Consider the following 13238-nt stretch of genomic DNA (forward strand, 5'->3'; position numbering starts at 1 on the left):
AAAGAGGCCCTGCCATTTTGCTATAATTTGCTCTCAAAAGTTGGAAATATAAGAACTCAAATCACTAGGCTGAAACTTATGGCTTTGGTAGACAACTTTTACAATTGGCTTTGAGCTTCTTGCACAGCCTGTAAATGCTCTCTGACTATGAGCATTATGTTTGCCATTCTGTCCTGCATTTGCACAGTGTGTTCAGCTATGCTCCTATAGGATGTACTCTCTATTTCATGTCTCTAACCACATGCAGTAGTCCATGGGGATGTTCACTGCAAACCAACTCAAAAGGATGAGATCCCCATGGATGCCTGAGAAATCTCCCATATGGAAAATAAATGAGGCAGTAACAGTCCCAATTAGGACCATCTTTTCCAACCACTTTCCTGAGAATTCCCCCTTTAGAGTTGTGTTAAACCGTTCATTTAACTCAGGGGGTCTCCAAACTTTTTAAACAGGGGGCCAGTTTAATGTCCTTCAGACTTTAGGGGTGCCAGACTGACCATTGGGAGTAAAAAAAGGTCACAACGTCAGCAGGGGAAAAAAAACAAAAAACACATGCCCCATCGTGGGTCCCGGTGGGAGGAGCTGCGCCCCATCGTTGGTCCCCGTGGGAGGAGCTGTGCCCCATCAATGGTCCTGGTGGATCCAACTCATCAGTTTGGTGGTGATGCATAGAAATCCATAGGTGCTTAAATTTTTTAACAACTTGCAGAGCTCATTCATAACCTTAGACATACTGTAAAATAGGGCCGCTCAATTAGTCAGGATCTTAGACAATGTTCTCTTGAACATTTGAAACAACTCCCATGTCAAAAGGTGAAATGAGACATTAAAAAAAAAAAAAGGTACGGTCTCCAGTTTTTGGGCGGCATAGTCAAGAACAACTAAAAAAAAAAAAAAAAAAAAAAAAAATATCAGTGTTGTACCAAGAGGTTCTCACTTGCTGGGGGGTGCTGCGGCCTCCTACTGTGTCCTTGTTAGTGTTGCATGGTGCTGCAGTGGAAATAGTAGGCAGCCGCAGCACCCTAGCTAACTCGCAACCACTGCTTTTGTTGACTTCGGGAGACCAGAGCAAGAGGATGATATGAAGAGCAGGCCACTTGTGTGAGAGTCATTCTCTCTCACACTCTGAGCTCCTACTGATTTTCTGGCGAGTTTGGAAAGGGGGGGGGTGTAGTCTGTACTAAAGGGTCTGTACTGAAAAGGTCTACATTGTACATCATGCAATGCCATCAGGGAGGCATGTGATTGGCCTCAAATCTATTCTGCAGCAGGGCAGCGTCCTACATCCACAGATGATCTGTGGTTAGTTCTCCAAGATTTGGAAGGTTTGGAACAACCTACCTGCTGAGTTCATTCAAAAACTGTATACCTATAACAATTGATGCAGTTTTGAAGGCAAAGGGTGGTCACACCAAATATTGATTTGGATTTTTTTTTTTTTTTATCAAATAACGAAATGGAAAATAAATTGATTAACACTTCCATTTCTGAAATTGTTACTTTACAGCATTTTTTCACACCTGCCTAAAACATTTGCACAGTACTGTAAGCCTCCTGAGATGTGCAAATACTTTAACCCATTTAGACTTGTGCATTGTGGTTATGTGCAGTAACACAACTTAGCATGTTTAGGGGTTGATTTACTAAAAGGCGAATATGCTATTTGCAAGTGCAGTTGCACCAATTTACCCCAGAGCTTGGTGAATAAATCTGATTTTCTGGATGTTTTGGTGTGTTGGCATTTACTTTTTCAACATCCAATTGCAGGCTCACTAACTTCTAAAAGTTCTAAAGCATGATAACCTGTGATACGAAAATAAAAATAGCAGACATTTAAGAGTGAGTATAAAGGACCCAATTAACCATTTAGTCATGCTAAATCTTTGTTACACTGCCTGATTGACTATAGAACTATAAAGCAAGATATTTTACTTGTGGTGGCTAGCGTATTGTTTATACTGTTTAAATAGCGATCATTTTCATTTGGAGTTTTTGGCCCATTTGAAATTGTCAGTAGAAATACATTCTGCCAGAAAATTTTTGATGTGTTGTCAGTAAAAAAAAATAAATAAAAAAAAAAGTTCTGAGGAGTTGGTAACCCTGTGAGCAGGTACATCAGGAAATAAAGCCGCACACATGCAGATTTACGGTAATCTTGTCAAAGCGCTAGGTATGGACATGGATCATTCTCATGGTTACAGTCATCTCAGCCTGGCCAGTTATTGCCCCTCCAAACACTTTGTAGTTACATTCTGATTCAATGCATGGCTTAGGTATGTGTAATCAGAAAAAGAGCAGATTCATCTACCCAATCTTGGGTAGTCCTTTTCTAATGGTAATCCACTCAAAGTGCCAGATATGCTTCACTGCTGTCTAGGATAATCATTTCTTGTAAAGCCTGCTGCATAGCCATCTGCTGGCCATTTGGCATTCAGAAGCCACCTTGGAACCCTTTAGCATGCTGGGTTACTGCATTTTGTAAGTCCTCAATCTGTTTACTCAGCAAGCAGTTTGTCTCTTGCTGGGCTGTGACAGCCTGCTCCAGGGCCTGTTGCTGCTGTAACAGAGTCAGCTGCTTAACCAGCCATTCCATCGTTGTCTGTAGATTTTAAAGCCTGTGTGTATGTAATACACCACATGAGAATGGCCTGCATCCCTCAATCTTCCCAATGCACCCACCAATTGTGGGAATCTGGGGGAAAACAGGCACCAACAAACCAGTCTAAAAATCAGTGCTTTGTCAGCCAAAAAAACCAAACACAAATAACTTTCTTTCAACAATAAGGTGAAAAGAAAGGGGCTGATCTTTAGCAACAAAGCAAATGGGTCCCAACAGAAAACGTACTGCCTTGTGGTTGTAAGCATGATCCTCTTGCTTCCTAGCAGTTAGAGAGCATTCCTCCTTTCCTGGTGCCTCCCATGTCAGCATACCCATGGTTGGTTGCTCCGCCCTCTACCAACCCACAGGACCATTTTAACTCTATAAAAAAAAAAAAAAAAAAAAGAGTTCCTCCCCTTAGTCAGTATTCTTTACTTTGTCCTCATGCCTGCAGGATCATTATCAGCCTTACCTCACCGCTTTATGGTGTAACCGTTGCAGGTTCATGCTCTCCTGCAGTATGGAGTCCCATCGCTCAGGCTGCTAAAGGCGCCAGATAAGTATGGGAGGCCATTTTTTTCTGTGGATTTTTTTTGGGCCATATTGGAAGATTAACAGGAGCTTAGCCTTTCCTCTATGCTCTTCCCTGATGGTATGTCTCCTATCCGTATGTGAGCAGGCTGTTACTTGCATTGCAGCACCCCTCCATGGATTATGTCCCCCCCTCCTCCTGTAGCAGTGGGCGGCGCTTCGCGCGCACCGATCGGCTCTGTTTTACTCAGGAGGGACGTCATGTGACAGTACAGTGCATGCCCAGTAGCAAACTGAAGCTGTCGGCAGCCATCTTGGTACTCCCAAAGTGCTCTCAGAATAAATGGAGAGCCTGGGATTCATTACAGGGCCAGTTATCAAGGTGAAGACATCTCCCTTAAGTGTCTTCCCTATTTTCGCAATGGAGCCTGGCCAAGGTATTTAGGGGCTTGCAAATGGGTACACACACGTATGTAATGTAATGATGTGTGTGTGTGTGTGTGTGTGTGTGTGTGTGTGTGTGTGTGTGTGTGTGTGTGTGTGTGTGTGTGTGTATGTGTGTATATATATATATATATATATATATATATATATATATATATATATATATATATATATATATATATATATATATATATATATACATATACATACATACATACATACATACATACACAAAGAATTTTTTTTTTTCTCTTGCCCAGCTGCCCCTAGTAATGTGATACCGCAACAAAAAGATCCTCAGCATACCACTAGGTAAGGGCTGCAACAATCAGGTAAGTTTTAAAGGAAAATAAAAAAGAGCACTACGGGCAAATTAGAACATATTTTTTGTTTCTACAGCCCGCACCGGGGATCATCCCGCAGATCATCTCACCATAGCTCCTCAGATAGGAGATCCAAAGGTCATAGGAGCTCAGGACACTCTCACTCATCCTCAGCTCATGCCTCCCGCAGTGGCCAGAGGTCACCCCGACATACCTCTAGCAGACACGAATCCCACAGACCGGTGTATCCAAAAGAGAAGACCTGTTGGGTATGTGGAAGACAAGCGCTGCCGGAAAAATTGGTATGCGAGAAGTGTCTACTAGAGGCTACAGGGGCTAAAGAGAAAGATAAGCTGCAGTCTCTGGAATCAATTAAGAGCTTGATCAAGGATTCAATCAGGGAGTTGGCCCTCTCCCAAGACAAAATTAACCCACCCTCGCCTGAAGCAGCAGTAAGCGCGTCCACTCCTCATTCGGACCCAGAGGTGGATTCTGAAGACGAGGCGGAAGGGGTGGATAGCAATATTTCAGCCTTTGACTTCACTCTAGTTGAGCCTTTCATAACCGCGGTCAAGGATGCAATCCAGTGGGAGGAAAATCCGGAGCCACTTTCTAAAACAAAGAAATATTTCCCACATCTGAAAAAGAAGGTATCAACTTTTCCCTTGATGGAAGAAATCAAGGAGGTGGTAACAGATGAATGGCAGAAGGTAGACAGAAGACCTATGGCGTATAATCGTTTTCTTAAGTTATATCCACTGGCAGAAGCAGATGCGCAACTTTTTGATGCTGTAACAACTGTGGACACCTCAGTTATGAGGTTGGCTAGAAACTCGACCTTGCCACTAGAAGACGCAGTCTCCTTTAAAGATGTCCTTGACCGAAGAATTGACTCAGACCTGAAAAAAACATATCAGGCGGCTGGGGGAGCATGCAAGCCGGCGGTAGCTCTGACTTTGATCTCAAGGGCCACCAGAGTATGGTCAGACAGCGTGGAAACGGCCCTCAGACAAGGGGTAGGTTCAGAAGAAATCATTAAGGCACTGGATGAATTAAAGCTGGCCTCAGATTTCATAGCAGAAGCGGCTATTGACGTCCTAAAATGCTCTTCCAGGGCCATGCTGTATTCCATAACGGCCAGAAGAGCGTTGTGGCTAAAACCATGGTCGGCCGACCAAACGTCTAAGCAATCATGGGGTCGTATTCCATACGATGGGAAAGCCCTGTTTGGCGAAAAAATGGATACGGCAATTACCAGAATCACAGGGGGGAAAAGTGGGCTAATTCCCCAGGACAGAAGCAGGAGGAAGAGATTTGCAAACCGCCCAGGGGGCCAGTTAAGAGGGAAGGATTCCAGATCCTACCGTCCGGGAAGGGAGTATAGAAGGGGCTGGAAAGGTTCACAAGCTACCTTTCTGAGGTCAGCTAAACCAAAAGCCTCTACATCCACAGTTGATGGCCAGAAGTCCTTTTGACGCCCTCTCCACCCAAACCGGTCCGGTAGGAGCCCGTCTAAAGGCGTTTGCCTGGGTTTGGGTGGAAGGTTGCGTAGACCAGTGGGCAGTGTCCACGGTCTGTCAAGGTCATTTCTGGGGATTCAAAAGGCAGCCTCCCCTCTATTCCTTTCAGGCCACCAAGATTCCAACCTCCAGAGAGAAGGAGGCCCTTCTTCAATATGTCAAAATGCTTGTTCTCCAGCAGGCAGTAGTACCAGTTCCAGACTTGGAGAAGCACTTAGGCTTTTATTCCCCAGTCTTCTTGGTCCCCAAAAAAATCAGGGGGTTGGAGGCTGGTGCTAGACCTGAAGAGGCTGAACAGGTATAACCAGGTGGAACATTTCAAAATGGAGTCCTTAAACACGGTCATTCTATCTGTTCAGCCAGGAGATTGGATGGCGTCCATAGACCTTCAGGATGCGTATCTGCACATACCTATCCACCCTCAGTTTCAACCTTTTCTTCGGTTCAGAATAGGCGACTTACATCTTCAATTGCAATGCTTTCCCTTCGGGATTTCAACAGCGCCCAGAACTTTCACCAAAGTGCTAGTAGCGATCTTGGCTCCTCTTCGAGAGAAGGGGATTCGAGTACTACACTATTTGGACGATATTCTAGTTCTTTCTCAGCACAGGCAGACCTTGGTGATACATGTACAGTTGGTCCTAGACACACTGATAAAGTTTGGTTGGCTAATCAACTACGCCAAAAGTCAACTTACGCCCACACAGAAGATAATTTACCTAGGGGCATTCTTCAACACTCCTGGAAGAGCAGTTTCACTCCCGGCAGAAAAAATCCCTTCATTGATAGGGAAAGTGAAAAGGGCGCTAGCGAGCCATTCTATGGCAGCATCAGACTGTCTGAGCCTGCTAGGTTCCCTCTCTTCATGCATACCTATGGTGAAATGGGCCAGATGGCATCTACGGACTTTCCAGGTGGGCTTCTTATCACAGTGGAAGAAAGATCGCCTAGAGCAGAGGATATTGATTACACCTACAATGAAATCCAGCCTTTGGTGGTGGACAAGACCATCCAACCTTCTGCTTCACCGTCCCCTTGGCCCCATCCCATGGACTGTTCTGATGACAGACGCAAGTCAGTTAGGATGGGGGGGCACATTACCAAGACCAGTTGGTACAGGGCAGATGGCAATTCAATGCGACAGAGGTAGTATCAAACACCTTGGAGCTAAGGGCGGCTTGGTTAGCAATCCTGTCTCTGGCCACCTTCCTCAGGGGAAAATCCATCCTTCTCCAGATGGACAACAAAGCGGCAGTAGCTTATGTTCAGAATCAAGGAGGAACGCACAGCAGGTCCCTTCTGAACGAAGTGACACCCATTCTGACATGGGCCGAGAGGAATTTAGTCAACCTACGAGCCTCATATATCCCAGGGCCAGAGAACCAGTTAGCCGATAAGCTTTCAAGATCTTTCAGCCACAACAACGAGTGGTCTCTGAATCCGAGGGTCTTCTCCTGGATATGCCAACAATGGGGCACTCCCCAAATAGACCTATTTGCCTCCCCGCTCAATGCGAAGACACCGCTCTTCTTTTCAAGGTTCCCATCTCCGAAATCAGCAGGGGTGGATGCCCTAACCCAGCCATGGAACTTTCAGATGGCATACGCATACCCACCAACTCCACTGATACTGAGGTTTCTCCAACGTCTAACCACAGAAGCGATCACAGTTTAGCAGTGATTCCATACTGGCCCAAGAGACCGTGGTTCACGTTGCTAATCAAGATGACCTTGTGCAAACCGCTTCACCTTCCACGCATAGACAACCTTCTGTCTCAAGGCAAGTTCTGTCACCCGCACCCGGAGATCCTAGACTTGAGGGTTTGGAAGTTGAGCGGAAAAGGTTGGGCGAGTTAGGATGTTCGCATAATGTCAAACACTACTACAGGCCAGAAAAGCATCTACGAATTCCACATACTATAGAGTTTGGAGAAAGTTTACGGAATTGGCAGAAACGAACCATTTCGATCCTCTAAACCCCGGAACCCAGAACATATTCCTCTTTTTACAGAGTGGATTGGACTTAGGTTTGGGCCTGAATACGCTTAAGGTCCAGGTTTCAGCACTTTCAGCTCTAACAGACACCCGGTGGGTGCTAGATCCTCTGGTAGAATGTTTCTTGAAAGCAGTTCTAAGATTGAGACCGCCTAGAAAGACGCTATACCCCAAATGGGATTTGACTATCGTGAACCTTGGAGGATATTTCTCTGAAGGCAGTCTTTCTAGTCGCCATCACTTCAGGTCGCAGGGTATCAGATCCAAGCATTAGGGTCACAAGAACCCTACATTACCTTCTTCCCGGACAGGGTGGTGTTGCAACCTATTCATCAGTTCATCCCTAAAGTACCTTCAGTCTTCCATCTGAACCAAGAGTGGGTTCTTCCAGCATTCGGGGAGGATCCAGGCTCCTCAAAACTGCATGAGTTGGATATAGCCAGATCCCTAAGTCACTACCTAAATTTGACGCAGCAGTTCAGGAAAGATCAATGACTATTTGTCATCCCCAAGGGTGCCAGAAAGGGAATGGCAGCATCTAAGACGACCTTGGCAAGCTGGATTGTAAGGTTAATCCAAAGAGCATATCGGGCTAGTGGTCTCCCAGTTCCAGATGCGGTCAGTGTGCACTCAACGCGTGGAATAGCCTCCTCCTGGGCAGCTTTGGTGCGGGTCTCCCCTGAGACAATTTGTCGAGCGGCCAGCTGGTCGTCCTTCAGCACGTTCATGTCCCACTATAGTGTGGACCCAGCAGTCCTTACTTCCCGAGAGTTTGGGGAAAGAACTTTGCAGTCATCTGTACTGTAGCTTTTTTGTTTAATTAAATTGCTTTATTGCAGTACCCTCCCTGTAAGCGAGTTATTTACCATGGGTATGCTGACATGGGAGGCACCAGGAAAACAGAAAATTGAATACTTACCTTTCCGTAATTTTCCCTTCCTGGTGCCTGCCCATGGCAGAATACACCCTCCCTTCATTGATCCTTAGCATTATGAGATCTAGTTACAAGAAGGGGAGGAACTCTTTTTATAGAGTTAAAATGATCCTGCGGGTTGGTAGAGGGCGGAGCAACCAACCATGGGTATGCTGCCATGGACAGGCACCAGGAAAGGAAAATTACGGAAAGGTAAGTATTCAATTTTCCGTTTTCTGTCTCCAGGAAAATTCCCTCCCTCCCACTTTCTCTCGATACACAGCCTACATAATTCTCTCATGACAGGTGTACTTTAAGACTGCCAGATTTCCAGTGCAGGAAAAGAATACCTTTAAAATGAACCTAATAGTACAGGGTAATTTGTGCAGAATGACATGCCTTCTACAAGAAGAGGAGCCTGCAAAGCATTTCATCCACGATCAGTGGATCTCGGGTGCAGTGTCAGGCTCCAGCAGACATGTCCTCCAGCTTTCTTCTCAATACCTTTGTACAGGTTGTTTGAAAGAAGGAGGAAGGGTCAATGAACTACAAGGATGCTCATCAGTGGGGGGAACTGGGGTGAGGGGGAGGTGCTGGAGCATGCTAAACCCTAAATATGGGTGTAACATGCTCCAAAAGTGAACTTGGCCTTCAAAGACTGCAGCCTGGTGCAGAATTGATCTTTTGTATGTTATTACAGTAGGACCACATTTGAAATAGTCTTGCATCTAGATGACCTTAATGGATTTTGTAGATGGGCAAGATATATATGAACTAGCTTCATCATTTCTTTCAAAAGTAGTTACCACATTCCCATTATATTCTAGTAAGTATAGATATGTGTATTGCAGGATTTTCAAAGCGATAAAAAAAAGTCTCAAGCCAAAATGATTTACACTTTAAAATGTACATGATCACTAAAGTACATGCTTAGCACTCCAGTTACCTTGACCCCTATTATACAACCATTATGTAATAAAACAGTTCAATACATCGCCCAGCCCAGGTCTCCAACGCCATATTGTAGGTAACTCAGAAAGAATATTGTAAGAAGTAAAATATATTTCTAATATTGGTTTAAATTCAAGAGAAGGTGGTGAGAAAGAGGTAGGATATATATGTAGACTTTTCTACAGACACTGTGCTGACTCACTGGCTACGAGGAGGCAAGTATCCCGTGAAACAATCTAACATCCAGATTTCTGAGTTGACCCCAAGACTAGACTTTTATAAACACTCTGATAGACACCTTGTATAACACAGAGACTGAACTCTGCAGAAGATCCCTTGCATAGGTATGGTTTGAGTAATTACTACACACAGAGCCTTTTCCAGGTAGCCCATCACTGCCTGCTCATCTAGCACACACAGAAGCTTCCTTAAACAAAAAAAACAAAAAAACAAAAAAACAAAAAAAAAAAAAAAAAAAAGGAGGAAGGGGGGAAGAAGGATAAACTAGCTGCCTGACAAAACTGCTAACAAAAAGTGATATATGTTGCTATATCATACAGATCCCTGAAACAATGTTATCTTTCTCTTGCACAAATTTAATCAATTGGCAAGCACGGATTTATTTGCAAGATACTTCTATAATTTATTATTCTGGAAGGCTTGGGGAGTGCCTCCATTTTGAATATTGCATCTGCCTACAGTGTCTCATTTTAAATGTGTCCTCTCAGCTTTGAACCATGCACTTGTATACTTTTGATATTAACAAAACACCTATGTGTCAAAAATCTCATGAAGTGGCAGCACGGTCTTGAAAAAAGAAAAAAAAAAAAAAAAAAAAAAAAAAACTTAAGAAAGAAGCCACACCAGAAAGAAACAGTCACTGAAATGGTTGTCAGCGATATATCCTTATCCACAAAAAAAAAAAAAAAAAAAAAAAAGAAAAAAAGGGGACGGGGAAGCAGAACCACTTGCCACCTCAGTCAGAAAATCTGCAAGATTGTCATATATGGTAGGAGGAAACTACACAGCTACCCGTTCATGAGAAGCAAATGTGAATTAAATCTGCAGATGAAGAGATGACATCTTTCAACCAACTCCTAGCTTGGGAACTTCTAGAATTCAAAAAGGTGTAAAAAAACAAAACAAAAATAGCTCGCCGAAAGTTGCAAAGTTGCAAAATTTTTTTTTTCAAAATTCAAAAATCTTCTGCCTATCCATGGACTGTACAGAGACGCAGTGGGGCACTTTTATACACTGCTACCATTACATGGCCAGATAGAGCAGATACTTCTCTGCTGCAAGTACACTCCAGCAAAGGATAAGAGGTAAAGGCTGTGTGGGGGTGTTAGCATATTGTTTATACAGACATAGGTGCAACAACTAGTCTCTTATTTTACTAGGATTAGTAGTTCTGCCAATAGGTGGCTGAATCATTTTAAAGCTTGTATAATGTAATGCTCCTACTAGTGAAACTGTAATGTAATTTTCTGTTTGTGTACCTGTTTTTTTCCAATAAAGCAATAAGGGTTTAGTTTTGTATCCAGCACCTTGCCTTTCCAACATTTCTAACTCACGAAGACACTTTCTTTAAAAACGTACCTTTGTTGTGTATATGCTGGCGTGGAATTAGTTTTCATTTTTTCTTTTGAGAACATTCCTGCTCTTATGCTGTGCTTCAGGCGTGAAGATAGAAGGAAGTTACCAAGAGGAACTTCCCTTTCCAATTCAGAACTGAAAGACCTAGATAGATACACACAAATATATTCAAGTCAAAAGTATGTCTTTACGGATTTAGGTTATACAAGTTTAAAATATATGTGAAATATATCTGAATCATGAGCACAGACTATGGTTCATTAAGCCCAAATAGTACAATGTCACATCACATCTAATACCAGATCTCCTATTTTCGCAGAAACTACCCTAAGTCAGATATCCGTGTTTTACACTTTGCTAGTCAGAAAATAACTAATGATAATATAAAAAGGCAATGTAAGCATTTGATTAAAATTACACCTTCACAATGCAACCCCAGCACTCAGTCTTTTGTGGTGGCCACCACAAAAAATTTCCTGTGTCAAAGTTTAGAGCAGTGGTTCTCAACCTGGGGGTCGGGACCCCCTGGGGGGGGGGGCGTCGAGTCGAATGATGATTTGCCAGGGGTCACCGAATCCTTAGCTGTTCCTGAAGCCCGCACCGCTCTCACAGCTTTTTTGCGGCCGCCCAGCTGAACTGTTCCTGGAGCCCGCGGCAGACCACTCAGCCTCTTGGCAGCCGACCATTCAGTTCACGGCATGGCTGGGGTGCAGAGACTAGAGGTCAGCTGACTGGTGAGGAATGTGAAGTGGGAGGGGCCTCTATCTCCTGATTTCGGCATAGGTGTCCCTGCTACAAGACACCACAAAGTAAGAGAAATAGTGAAGTCAGAGACACAGTGAGTAACACTACCTGTGATTATAGTTACCATGAAAAGTCCCCACTACAGTTCTCAGATCAGCAGATGACATCAAGAGCACCCAAGTTGTCTGATTAGAACTCCCCCCCCCCCCCCCCGCCCCCCAGCACTGCCACTCATACCATTCCCCCCACCCCCCACCAAAGGGTAAGAGAAGGAATAAAAATAGAGAATACACGGAAGGGAGAGGAAAAGAGGGGGAGGTACAAAGAAAAAAAAGGGAGAGAAAGAACAAGAAAAGCAGGTAGAGAGAGGGATGGGAAAAAAAAAAAAAAAAAAAAAAAAAAAAAAACACCACACAAGAAATTAGGATAGAGAGGGATAAAACGAAAAGAAAGAAGAAGAAGAACAAAAGAGAACGAGTGGTACATCCTAAAATGTACCATAAGGGGTTTTAATACTGTGCGAGTGGAAGGGACTCAGGGAGCACTAAATGTCCGTGGGTTAGGAGCGCAAATTACTTGTCTTGCCTTGGGTGCTGACAACCCACGCTACGAAAATAATTTTACTGTTAGGGGTCCCCACAACTTGGGAAATTTTATCAAGGGGTCCTGACACTAGAAAGGTTGAGAACCACTAGTTTAGAGGGACCAGTGACATCACCTCTTCCAGGTGACAGGCCTAGGGACTGCTAGACAAGCACTGCATTGTGGGAGTAGGTCACATTCTTCCCATATCTGGAAGCACCTGGTATTTTGCTGTGACATCCACTCACAAGTGAGCAGTGGGCAAACATTGTTAAGGGGAGTTTAAAGGTGATCGGGGCATGAATTTTAAACATACCCTGTTGCTGTGCCCTGAATAAGAACGTAAAAACAAACCCAAAGGCCAACGCTGCGCTTGAAAAAATGAATATAAAAATAAAAAGAACAGCTGCCAGCTCCCTAAAGTCAAATACGGACTTAGATAATATATTGCAAATGGTGCAATGCTAAACAGAAATAATAAAAAAAAAAAAAAAAAAAAGGCTCAGAAAGAAAACTAAATGATGAGTCCCAAATCAGCAGTTTATATGTAAAACGGAAAAATAATGACCAGAATCCGTGCTTCATGTAGGTGTAAAGGCTGAAGATGAAGAGAAAAAGATAGGAGGAGATCCTTATTCTCCCCAGGAACCTTATCTCTTGCTAGAATCCCCGCTGCTCATATAGAACTCAGATAATGGAAAACAAAAGCAAAGAAATGCTCCCATAATGCAGTACTTCAAAAAGTCCAAATAGTATAAAAGTTTGCACTTAGAGAATGAAGGCTTCAAAACAGCATGTGATAAATTGGAACCGCGGCATTCCTGGGAGCTTTGCTTCACAGTTTGCTCTTGCGTCAACCTCTCGGGAGGTATAGCGTGATGATGTCACCATCGTAGGCCCCACTCTACGCGTTTCTTCACAAAAGAACATCCGGTGATTGGCCAGGTGCCACAGGTCCCAAATACCAACTGCTGATTTGGGATGCTTCATTAGTTTCTGAGACTTTTCATTTATGTTTTTCATTGTTTTTAAATATTATTT

General features: G+C 43.7%; 1 protein-coding gene across 1 annotated transcript in view; it reads right to left on the reverse strand.

Moving 5' to 3' along the window:
* The window catches only part of LOC141128437 (putative helicase MOV-10), a 142421-nt gene that overhangs the window by 50322 nt on the left and 78861 nt on the right, over positions 1–13238 (reverse strand). The window contains exon 6 of the mRNA XM_073615723.1: positions 10875–11015. Coding sequence (XP_073471824.1) covers positions 10875–11015 — 141 coding nt within the window. The remainder of the gene's footprint in view (positions 1–10874; positions 11016–13238) is intronic.

This window comes from Aquarana catesbeiana, linkage group LG02, assembly GCF_042186555.1.
Source record: "Aquarana catesbeiana isolate 2022-GZ linkage group LG02, ASM4218655v1, whole genome shotgun sequence".
Lineage (NCBI taxonomy): Eukaryota > Metazoa > Chordata > Amphibia > Anura > Ranidae > Aquarana > Aquarana catesbeiana.